At 38.3% G+C, this 11,608-nt stretch overlaps 1 protein-coding gene across 3 annotated transcripts; it reads left to right on the forward strand.

Moving 5' to 3' along the window:
- The first annotated feature begins 542 nt into the window (after window positions 1-542).
- On the forward strand, window positions 543-10,666 carry LOC103718618 (xylulose kinase 2). Of its 3 annotated transcripts, none has more exons than XM_017845592.5 (12): window positions 543-682; window positions 865-955; window positions 2,199-2,850; window positions 2,931-3,019; window positions 5,010-5,074; window positions 5,678-5,733; window positions 5,874-5,994; window positions 6,080-6,154; window positions 6,746-6,799; window positions 6,920-7,014; window positions 7,100-7,271; window positions 8,170-8,500. In XM_017845592.5, exons 2-12 carry the CDS (start codon window positions 900-902, stop codon window positions 8,400-8,402), a joined length of 1,668 nt encoding a protein of 555 aa, XP_017701081.2. In that variant the 5' UTR covers window positions 543-682; window positions 865-899; the 3' UTR covers window positions 8,403-8,500. The 3 variants fall into 3 exon arrangements, 2 of the variants coding, with proteins under 2 accessions (XP_017701081.2, XP_088573025.1); XR_015975811.1 differs by lacking the exons at window positions 543-682; window positions 8,170-8,500 and adding exons at window positions 10,326-10,435; window positions 10,527-10,666 and having other exon boundaries at window positions 744-955; XM_088716899.2 differs by lacking the exon at window positions 543-682 and having other exon boundaries at window positions 724-955.
- The last annotated feature ends 942 nt before the right edge of the window (window positions 10,667-11,608 follow it).

Here is an 11,608-nt window from a genome sequence, read left to right on the forward strand (position 1 = left end):
TCAACACATAGCCTGCGACGGATCCAACTCCGTCCCCCTCCCGGACGTCCTCAAGGCCTCGATCCGCCCCGACATCGTCCGCTTCGTTCACGCGAACCTCTCCAAGAATCGCCGCCAGCCCTACGCCGTCCCCAAGCGCGCCGGCCATCAGACCTCCGCGGCGGCGCTGTTGGCGGGTGCCCTCCCGGTCTCCAGCTTCGTCCGCGCCGGCGACCACGCCCTCCTCCGCTCCTCCACTACGCCACCACAGCGCCGTTCCCCAGCAGTTCCGCGCCGAGATCCGCATCTCCTTCGACGTCCTCCGCTGCCGCGCCCCCTGCAGCTTCCTTGTCTTCGGTTTCAGTCACGACTCCCTCATGTGGTCCGGTTTCAACGTCGGCGGCACCACCGTCTTCCTCGAAGAAGACCCCGCATGGTTCCGATGCGTCACCAAGGAACCACCCCCATCCCATCCCCCCCCCCCCTCCGCTCCTACACCGTCCGTCACCGCACTGGCCTCGTCGACGCTGACGATCTCCTCAAATCCTACCGATCCAAGCCCTGCTACCTCCCGCCGCTGGCGGCGCCTCTCAAGAATAACCCCCGCTGCTTCAGCGGCGACGCGGGTGGGGATGACAAAAAACCGTCCATGTGGCAACATACTATTGGCCGGTGTACCGCTGATCTGGTACACCGGGTGTAGGTATTGACATTGTGCCCTTCTCCGTCTTCCCACATCTCTATCTGGACAGTGATTGCTTTCCATCCCTCAGCCATTTCTTCACTGAGGAAAAAAAAAGGAAAAAAAAAAGCTTATATCAGCTACGACTCCGATCTCTCTGCCAAGTGACCATTTAATTCGGGACTCACTTCCACTTCTTCCAGCTTTCGGAGATTCTGAGACGGGGTTGTGGATCGCGATGGGTTACACTCTTCCGAAGGATTCTCTTTTCCTTGGATTTGACTGCTCTACCCAGTAAGTTGTTCTTCACAATCTCCTTTTTTGAATGGAAAATTTATTGCGATTCAGTGTTTTAGTCCTTGATTTGGATGATTTCATGCTTATTGTTTTGATTTTTCTGTCTGAACGTCTGTGCAATTGCTAGTATTTTTATGCGGATAATTTGTGTACTGAGTCTTTGAGAGATGGTTTTTTTCCCTCGCACAAGCACGACAATATTATAAGAAGTGATGAATTATGTATCATTCGTGGTTTAAAATGATGCCCGTTATCGTGGTCTGGGGCTCCCTCAGTTATGTTATATATAATCATGGGAGAAAGATAATCACTGTTAGAATTGTTACAATAGGTGATTTAGTGTTATGCAGTCACTTGTACTGTTTTCTTAACAAAATAACATTTATTCGCAAAGCTCAAATTTTTCAAAACTTTTCCCTCCAAAAAGTTAGTGTCACCTGAATATATAACTTTTTTTTTTACTAACATTGAGTCACACACTAATGCTGTTCTTTTTCCGTATTGCCCGTTTCAATGCCATAAAATAACTGCAAATCACACTGGTTGGGCCAAACAATGGCCGTTATAATGATCGATAATGGTTCGATGTGGAGACCATTGTGATGGAACCTTGGTGCCATTTACTTGATTTAGATGTGATTTTCATTTGTTGGTTTATGTGGTGATGTTTGAAAGAAATTTTCAGGAATAAGACATGGCATTAGAATCAATAGTCTTGACCTAGACCAGCTGATCCCAATTTTCCTTGATTTGGTACTATAGATCCTATACCCATGGGTTTTTGTACTCACTATACTAATATGGCAATCAAATTTCTTGGAATAGCTGCTAGTGAAATCAGTAAGAAGAAATTCTTTCAGTTTTAAAGAATATAAAGCCCCTTAGGTATGACATGCAAGAGTGATGTCATGTACTTCAGTAATATTAAGTAGGATATTAGTCTATAGCTCCTCTTGTATATTTCGTTATTTTGATTATTAGGAATAACTTAGGAGTATTGGGCAACTTTTTGTTTTTTCTCTACATGTTTATAATAGAAAAGAAACATATTGCTCACTAAGTTCCAGGATTTTGTGCATTTATAGAATTTTAAGATATTTAGCTTTTTCTGAGCAGTGTGGCTATCTGTTGTTGGTCATGCATAACTTTTGTGTTTCCCCCACAGCAGAATGTCAGATCCTCTAAGATCAATGTAAAGCATACTTCTTATGTAATTAAAATATACAATCTCTGCCTGTAGGTCACTAAAGGCAACAGTGCTGGATGCCAACCTTGTTATTGTTGCTTCAGAATTTGTCCATTTTGATTCTGAATTGCCACGCTACAACACCAAAGATGGGGTCTACAGAGACCCCATGGTCGATGGTAGGATTGTTTCCCCTACCTTGATGTGGGTGGAGGCTCTGGACCTCTTACTTGAAAAATTAGAAGCAAAAGTGGACTACAGAAAAGTTGCAGCCATTTCAGGGAGTGCACAGCAACATGGCACTGTGTACTGGAAGAAGGGCAGTAAAGCCATGTTGGCCTCTTTGGACCCTTGTAAACCTTTGGTAACTCATGTTGGCGATGCTTTCTCTCTGAAGGACTCACCAATATGGATGGATTGTAGCACCACATCACAGTGCAGAGAAATAGAAAATGCTGTGGGTGGCGCATTCGAGTTATCAAAACTTACTGGGTCTTGTGCTCATGAGAGATATCCAGGACCTCAGATTCGGAAAATATTTGAAACACAACCAGATGTTTACAATGACACTGAGAGGATCTCACTTGTTAGTTCCTTCATGGCCTCTCTTCTTATTGGAGGCCATGCCAGCATTGATGAGACGGATGGAGCAGGGATGAACCTGATGGATATTAAACGACGTGTCTGGTCTAAGATTGCATTGGAGGTTTGTCTATTACTCCTTTAGCTTAATAGTTATGGATGGTCATAACTTCCATTTTTGCTTATTCGCACATTCTTTGGTAGGCAACAGCACCAGGTTTAGAAGAAAAACTTGGGAAATTGGCACCAGCTCATGCAGTTGCTGGTCTGATAGCTCCTTATTTTGTTGAGAGGTGAGTCGTATGCTTGTCATAATTGTTTATTTTTTTTGCTAAATATGTAAACTAGCACTTGCGTATTTAGTATGGTAGACATTGTGAGAATTGTGATTATTTATTTGTGATTGTTATGTTCATTTTGCTACTGCATTTATTGTAAAAATGTTGTCAGTTTCTGTCCAAAATGATTTTTTCGGTTATGTTTCTGTTATGATTCAAAGGATGGTAGGCACTAAAAACGTCTCGGTAAAGATTGTTGGATTTGATTTCTGCATGATAGAGGTTTGGGATATTTCTCTTGACTTGCACTTAGAGACTACAACACGAAAATTTAGCTTTCTTACAAGCATCAAAGTGTTCAAGAGAATTACTAAATTAAGACAATGTTCAAAAGGATACTATCATTGCCCCAAGAGTCATGATTTCTTAATATCCAGGCCATGGTCTGCCGAACCGAGCCGAACTGTCCGGTTCACCCATACCGAACCGAATTGACATGGTTTGGTCGATATTTTCGAAAAATATTGTGAACCACTCTGAATGAACAATTCGGAGCAGCACTAGATAATTCAAAGTGGAACTAGTGCGAACTGCTCAGTTCGCACCGGTTTGAACAAATTCGCCCCCTCCCTCCCTTTTCCAAAAGGCTTGGATTTATGGTCCGCCGAACCGGGGTGAACTAGGCACCTGGTTCACCCAATACCAAACTGGTACCGTACCGAATCAGTAGTCAACCCGTGCGGGTCCCATTACCGGTTCGGCTAACCTTGATCTAGGTCCTTATACTGGAAGCATTAAATTTTTTAAATTTTTTTTTGACTTGTCTCCATTTCACATAGTTTGTTAAGAATATTAGATGACCCATTATTATGATTAACAAGAATCTCTTGGATAAACACTTTAGAGTACCATTGCAGCTGTTATTCTGTCAACATTCCTCCATGTGAGGCCATTTACTTTTGTTTAAGAGGATGACCATTCCATTAGAAAGAACTGGTCTTGACCCTGGATGTATTGAATCTTCTTCAGAGTATATATCAAAGTTATGATACCCTGTTCCTTTGATTTAGCCTAAAGTACTGGCATCCTACACTTAAAAACAGACATTGGTATGACTCTGGACATGGCTATATAAGAATTTCTTAGATATTAAACGGATCTGGGACTTAGACACACACCTGAACCCAATGCAAAAACCTGAGTCCATGTCACACAGTATCAAAGTACCATCATGCTATATTTTAAGTATTATAAATCTTTCCTTCTTTCTTTCTTTCTTTCTTTTTTAAGGGAAGGTGGGAAAAACTGTGGAGCACTCTATCACTGTTCCTAAATTTTACAGCTACATGAAAGACCCTATTCTCTGCAAAATGAAGTACAATGCTTAAATCCCCTCTCCTACAGCTTTTCTTTAAAGAAATAAATTATCCTTATGCAACATGGTGAGCAAGAACCAAGTGTGCTAGTAAAGAAACTCAAGTAATCATTAAAAGTGGTTTTGATGAATCTTTCATAAATACTCAACCAAATAGAACTAGCTATTGGAAGGCAATGAAATCCTTATCTCTGCTATTTATTTGGAACTTCTTGAGTTTGTAGTAGTGGGCAAAGTTTGGTCCTTCAAATCTGTCCTAAACATTGATATTTTTCTATTTTAATAAATTGGTAGAGTTTAACTGCCTCTTGGTGATTTTTGATATTACCCAACTTTTGTCATTTAGGTGCTCAGTGTTTTATTTGAATACTGAGTCAACTTTGCTTTCCTTCTCAATGCAAAATGATAGCTGTCCAACACTAAGCTTGTAAGATGTCACAATGAAGTAGTGCCATCACATGGTATTATCATCTGAAATTTTGCTTTAATTTTAGATGTTGGTACCCTTCTCTGCATTTTGTGTGATGTTTATATGTCGTCTAAATCAAATAAGACTTAAAGATAGTGAATGGTATCTTGCTATTTCTTATTATGCGAGTAACGAGTCTTAACTGCATTAAATCCTTGCAGGTTCCAGTTTAAAGACAGCTGTCTAATTATTCAGTGGTCTGGGGATAATCCTAATAGTTTGGCAGGTGCTTGATAATGTTTTTTTATCTATTCTTCCACTCTGTTAACTCTTAATCTTGTATATTACAAATTTGTATGCTGCTGAAGTGTGTCGTTCATTGGTATATGTAGGTGAGCTATAAAGAAATTTTGTCGTGATATCTTTCAATAACTTCAAAGATCAAATAGACAGCCTTCAATCCACAGGACCACACATCTGACACTAAACAAGATACTAAATGAGATATGCATCTTTGTTATGAACATTTTCTTCTTATGAAGCTTGAATGATAGTTTTTCAATAACTAAGTATTTTGTCACTTGGGTGTTAGTTGATGGATAATGGCATCTATTGCAATCCGGCCACATATTTTATTAATGATGGAGCAATCCCTAAACATAATAGTGCTTTCTGCTCTCAGCTAATCACAAGTTCCAAGCATTTCATAAATATATATATATATATATATATATATATATATATATATATATATATATATATAATATTTAATGTTTATTAGCAGTATTTCTTTTAATTAATTGTGAATAAGTTAAGGAAAATTAAAAGGAACTTTGGTTAAATTAGTATTATCACCATTGTCACCACATGGTTGTCTAATCATGCACAGGTTTGGCTCTCCATTCTCCTGGTGATATGGCAATCAGTCTTGGAACCAGTGATACAGTAAGTTGTGATATCTAAATTTCTTTGATTATGATTGTTTACATTCTTAATATTGTAAGTAGCAGCAATACAATAAGTTGCGATATCTAAATACTGGATATTTTAATCTTTTGTGCATACTATCTGCTCATGGCTGTTAGGTCTTTGGGATAACTAGTGAGCCTCAACCAAGCCTAGAAGGACATGTTTTCCCTAATCCTGTTGATCCAACATATTATATGGTAATGCTGGTCTACAAAAATGGTTCTCTAACTCGAGAAGGTAACTATGATTACTTTTGTCGATTCTAATCAAGTAAGTTCTTCTGGTGACCTCTCACCAACTCTAACTTGCAACATGGTCATAGATGTGCGCAATCAGTATGCAGAGCGCTCTTGGGATGTTTTCAACAAGTATCTAGAAAAAACACCTCCTCTAAATGGTATATGCTTGTTATTTAAAGCTAATTTCTTTGATATCATCTTTTTTATGTATTCTCCCATTAGATGGGTTTCTTAAGGCAATGAACCTAGAAAGTCTCCTTTATCATGTTCGAAGCATGAACTGCATTCTGTATTGGGAGGTTTAGAGTATACTGCATAGGGTGAAAGTTCAACATTTTTCTGGCTCTGCTACGTGGTAAGGCATGATTTTTCATGCATGAAACCATCTTTGTTGTTTGGTTCCTTCTTATTCTTTATAAGTTCTTTGCCTTTTCATTATCATAAATATAAAGCATCATATTTTCCAATGCTTTATCTTACTATTTTTGGATTTCATTTAGTTTCTGGTCAGATATTAGCTGTTAGAAGTAAACTCATCATGTCAGATTCCTTTGTGTCTTTGCATTATTTTTTTCTATCTATGCATTTATATTATGTTTTTTCATTAATGAATGTGACTTCATGATTATGTTTAAGGTTATTGCTATTCATCATTCCTAGAATGCTAGCTTCAGGCCCCTATTCCTTTGAAAAATTTGTTATTTTTTCTTTCATATTGTTGTGGATTATTCTTTTATTTTATGCAATAGGTGGAAAGTTAGGATTTTTCTACAAAGAGCACGAAATATTGCCTCCCCTGCCGGGTAATTAACAGATAGTATCCCCTTTCTTTGCATTATTATTATTATTTTAGTGCCTGCAGGGTTATTCAAATGCAAGGCTAAAAATATTGTTTCTGACATGCGAATGACTAAGGTATTCAGTTGGGTGCCACCGATATGTTCTGGAAAACTTAAGTTGTGACTCACTAGGTGAAATAAAAGAGCATGAGGTGCAGGAGTTTGATCCTCCTTCTGAGGTCTGCATAATATTAAATCTCGTTAATTGACTCACGAACTTTAAATGCAAGAGGTGTTAAAGGCTAGCAACTACTATTGATTTAGGTGCGTGCCATCATAGAAGGCCAATTTCTCTCAATGCGTGGTCATGCAGAAAGGATTGGTATGCCAACTCCCAAGCGGATAATAGCAACTGGTGGGGCATCATCAAATGCATGCATACTTAAAGAGATTGCAAATATTTTTGGCTGTCCTGTTTATACAGTCCAAAGACCTGGTATGTAGAAGAGCTGATCCTTCTTAAATGCAATGAGATGTTGCTTACTGTTTCTTAGCTGTATGTATTCCTTTAGCTGATTAAATTGTCATTTATTCTTACTATACTTGTAGCACATACAAATTAATAATTATTGGACTCTTAATAGAAAATGACAAAAGCTGAGATGTGTATGGCTGAATAGTTTATTCGTGCATTCAGATCAACCAGTGCTTAAATCTTCTGAGAAGTCACCTGACAGTCGTACTTGACTCCATATTATATTGGAAGCAATTTACATTACATAAAGAAATACCATACTGCACATCTCTGACACATGCTCTGATGTTATCTATTAGATTTGTGGTTCCTATGATACAAGGCCAAAAATGTGGTGTTAATTCATCTCCAACTACTAAGCTTTAATAGAAGAGATATAAAAGAGTATAAAGTGCAAACCAACTTCCATTAGAAAATATCAGTCGCTGCATTTTGCAGTTGTCACTTTTTATTTGGCAAAAAGGGAAAAATATTAAAAACTTTTGTATTTTCTCATCTCATCCTCTACATGTATATTTTGTCTATCATGCAGTATTCTTCCGAATCTTATTATGCTAAGTTCTTCACTTTGAGTTACTCTAACAGCTTCTAATTCATATCATTTCTATTTGCTACCATCTATAACAACTACAAGTTTCGTTTTGTTATGGTTTTTGTCCTTTCTTGAAACCATGTATCATCTGTTACATAGATGATACCACCAAAATAGTGTACTATCTGGTTCATTATTAAGACTGGAAAATTAGCATTGGATAAAGATTAATGTTTCACCCTTTTTTCTTTTCTACATATTACACTGGATTGAGTTTTATTGCATCCACTTAGGCAATGATGGATTATCCTGTGCCTTTTGCAACAGATTCTGCTTCTCTGGGTGCTGCCTTGAGGGCAGCTCATGGGTGGTTGTGCAATAAAGAAAGTGTTTTTGTTCCCATCTCATGCATGTACGAGGACAAGTTGGATAAAACATCGCTCAGTGCAAAACTTGCAATCCCTGCTGGAGACAGAGAGCTTATATCCAAGTATACATTGCTGATGAAAAAGAGAATGCAGATTGAGAGAAATCTTGTTGATAAGTTTGGGCGCATTTAGGCCAGCTACTGAAAATTGATGCAGCGCATCAGCGATCTTATAAACTTACACAATGATAAAGTTTATTCCAGAATAAAATATGCCCCATTTTAAATGCAGGTACATCTAGCAGACTGATATGAAATCAATTCTCTAATAACATTTGGAAGAAAGAAATGCTAATGAAAATATAATTTGTTAACCTATTAGTGTTCTTACCGAGGCAAGCTTCTTTGAAGTATTTGTGCTAAATGTTCCCATTTTGTGTTGTCAAAATTGTTTAAAGCATTATATCTGCTTTATTTTCATAAGCTGGACAATTGGGTGGCCTCCCAGGTTGGACCTATCCCTAATTGTTAAGCTAGGGGTTTCACAACTAGCACCACCCAAGACTGGATGAAGAAGGCCGATGGTTGATGTTAGGTAAATAGTTGTATCTGAGAAGCATATCAAACTGCGAAATGTTAGCTGGGACTGGATCTAAGCTTTCTTGTTATGTATTTAACCAATAGCTGCTACCCTGTGCTTACATGATGTAATTGTTAATCGTGGATTTGAGCATTGATTAGATGTTAGAGTGGCTAACTGAGGAGATTGATTCCATAAGCACAGTGGTCAGTAGTTTTTTAGTGTCTACATATGAGTCTACATTGTTTCAAGGTTTGCTGTACCGATACCGGACTTCGTACCAGTGTCGCACTAGCATAAGCGTACCGAGTGTCGGTACAGTATGGTATGCGGTATGCCAGGCATACCGACACTGGTGTACCGGTACTAGTATGGTATGCCCGGTATCGGCAGGCATCGATCGGTACTGTATACCATGCTTTTTCTTTTTTTTATCAAATGATCAAGTGAAATTGTTATGACAGCTGCTGCAAGTATTTGTAGGAAACTATCATAACCTCATATCTGCCAATGTTGATATAGTATAAGGGTAGCCATGTGACATTAACATCAAAGATACCCAACATGCATCTTAGATAATAGATTTGGAAAAACATTTGCATTGAATGAATTAAGTATGTTGATCGCAGCTGTCACTGACAGAAGAAAAGGAGAATCACAGAACAATTACAAGCACCTTTCATCTGTCCAATTGTTCTCTCCAACTCTCGCCCTGGCTTTACACAGTGCCCTAAAGATTACTTCCTTATAATCGGATAATATTCGTATTCTAAAGAACAAGCATCGATCATAATCTTATCACATGTTTTATGCACTTGGTCTTCGCCAGCAGGATAGAATGTTTGCACCTTGTTTGCACCTTGACAGCTTACTTGATAACACAAGCTCAAGGTTTTTTTTTTAAAGTCTGCGATTCAAATTGAACCATACCATGTAAATATGATATCCCAGAATTAAAGGAGGAAGTAGGCACTGGTGAAGGCATGAAATGTTGGATGTGACAGATGTTCTTTTTTATTAAGGAAAATTATTGCGAGTATGTAGTATTTGTTACAAGAAAACAAAGATGTGCAGCAACAAAAGTGAGAGACGAACCGAAAATGGAAGCCAACAAGATGTGTGCCCTTGGTTATTTACAAAGGAACTTATCTACATTATGAGGTAAATGTAGCAAGAAAACTAGATGTGGTGTAAGCAGTAAAAAAGGTGAAGGGTAGGAGCACAAAATGATTGCTTCGGTCCTTGGTTATGCAACGTAAAAAATAAATCATAATCTTATGACTTGTTAGTAGAATTACTTACTGGAATATTTTGACTGTATCTGAATAGATGCATGAAAAATTCACTTGATGCTTGGTAGCTGCAGTAAAGCTCATTTTATCCTCTGAAAATTTTGGTATATCTGGGGAATTGCCCAATAAGTTTCCCTGGAAATGCCAATAGTGGAAGGAACAGTGGAAAGTGAGTATCCCTGTAACTTTGATCGAGCTACATTGAAATAATTCACTTGCTGTCATTATCTTTTTGTGCCACTAGGCCAGTAGATGGAGTCCAGCTTGATGATGGGAAAAAAGAAGACCAATGAACAGAGAAAGATGGGACCACTGGAGCAGCTATTCTTTTCTGCTATCGCACCAATGACAGTGGTAGGTATATCTTATCCCGATAGATCAATGAGGACATGATAGCATTCCTCTCCATGATGTGTCACCATGACAGCTATTCTTCCACTTGCAGAACTTTGCCTATAAATATTCAAATTCACCAATGCTTCTGAGCTGCGTTACATTAATCAATTCAGTATCAGATCAATGAAACCACCACAGACGGGCGAGGGCGATTTGGGGATAGAGATGAAGCAGGTTATTGAAGATAAACCAAGGAAGGCTTATACTTCCGCTTCGATTTCCTTAACAGATCTGATTCAGAAGGCATGTGATTCTCCAAAGTCGAAGAAAGCTCATCGGCAGTCAAGCTTCGAAGACCCCATAAGAAGAATGATGTTCTTGGGCCCTTGGAGTCACACATAGAGCTGTACATAAACACTGCACTTTGAATATTTCATGCTTCTCTTAGTTAACACTCTTAATGATGTTCTTGGGCCCTTGGAGTCACACACAGCTGTAAATAGAGACTGCTCTATGAATCTTTCATGCTTCTCTTAGTTAAGACTCTTATGGGAGAGAAAGTGTCAGATATACGAATATGAGCCCAATTGAATTCGATCAATGTAATCTCTACGATGGAAATTTGAGCTGAAAAATTTATAATATGAATAAAAATGTTGTGAAGATTGGATGTTTCCAGCTTTGACATTGATATACTTGTTTTCCATGGCAATTGCCCCAGAGGATCAAGACAAGAACTTAGAAGATATTTGAAAAGGGCATTGAAGAATTAAGTTGACATAGTTATCCATTAGTTTGCGCAAAGGCATTGATTTCACATTTTATAGATAGCCAAGTATAAAAGAAGTACAAATTATGCATAATGATATGAATTATTTATCCACTGATCAGGCCCATAAACATGTCCATCCCACAAAAAAAGAAAATAAAAGGAAAAAAAAAATCACATCCCCTGTAAGGTGGACGATACGCTGCTTCAAACTTGCACAGAAGAAGCATAAGTAAAATGGACAGGGGAATTTGACTACTTGGTCATTTGATTTGGTTGCAAGGGGTATCCTTCCTTTCAACCTTTCATGTATTTGTAGCTACTTATCCTTCCATTCTTTTGCAGACCTTACAGACCTTTGTCTTTCTCTCATGTGCTATGGTGGTATTGTTTTCCTTGGTTACTTTTCTTATTTTATGGCG

The sequence above is a fragment of the Phoenix dactylifera genome, chromosome 2, assembly GCF_051530095.1.
Source record: "Phoenix dactylifera cultivar Ajwa chromosome 2, Ajwa_hap1_PhDact_Kaust_v1.1, whole genome shotgun sequence".
Taxonomy (NCBI): domain Eukaryota; kingdom Viridiplantae; phylum Streptophyta; class Magnoliopsida; order Arecales; family Arecaceae; genus Phoenix; species Phoenix dactylifera.

What these genes read in the sequence shown, in the direction of transcription:
- LOC103718618 (XM_017845592.5), top strand. Translation starts at nt 900, where the DNA reads ATGGGTTACACTCTTCCGAAGGATTCTCTTTTCCTTGGATTTGACTGC. An exon ending in GTCTTGGAACCAGTGATACA is followed by an intron (nt 5,734 to 5,873) that starts GTAAGTTGTGAT and finishes CATGGCTGTTAG; the next exon opens with GTCTTTGGGATAACTAGTGA. An exon ending in TGGTTCTCTAACTCGAGAAG is followed by an intron (nt 5,995 to 6,079) that starts GTAACTATGATT and finishes ACATGGTCATAG; the next exon opens with ATGTGCGCAATCAGTATGCA.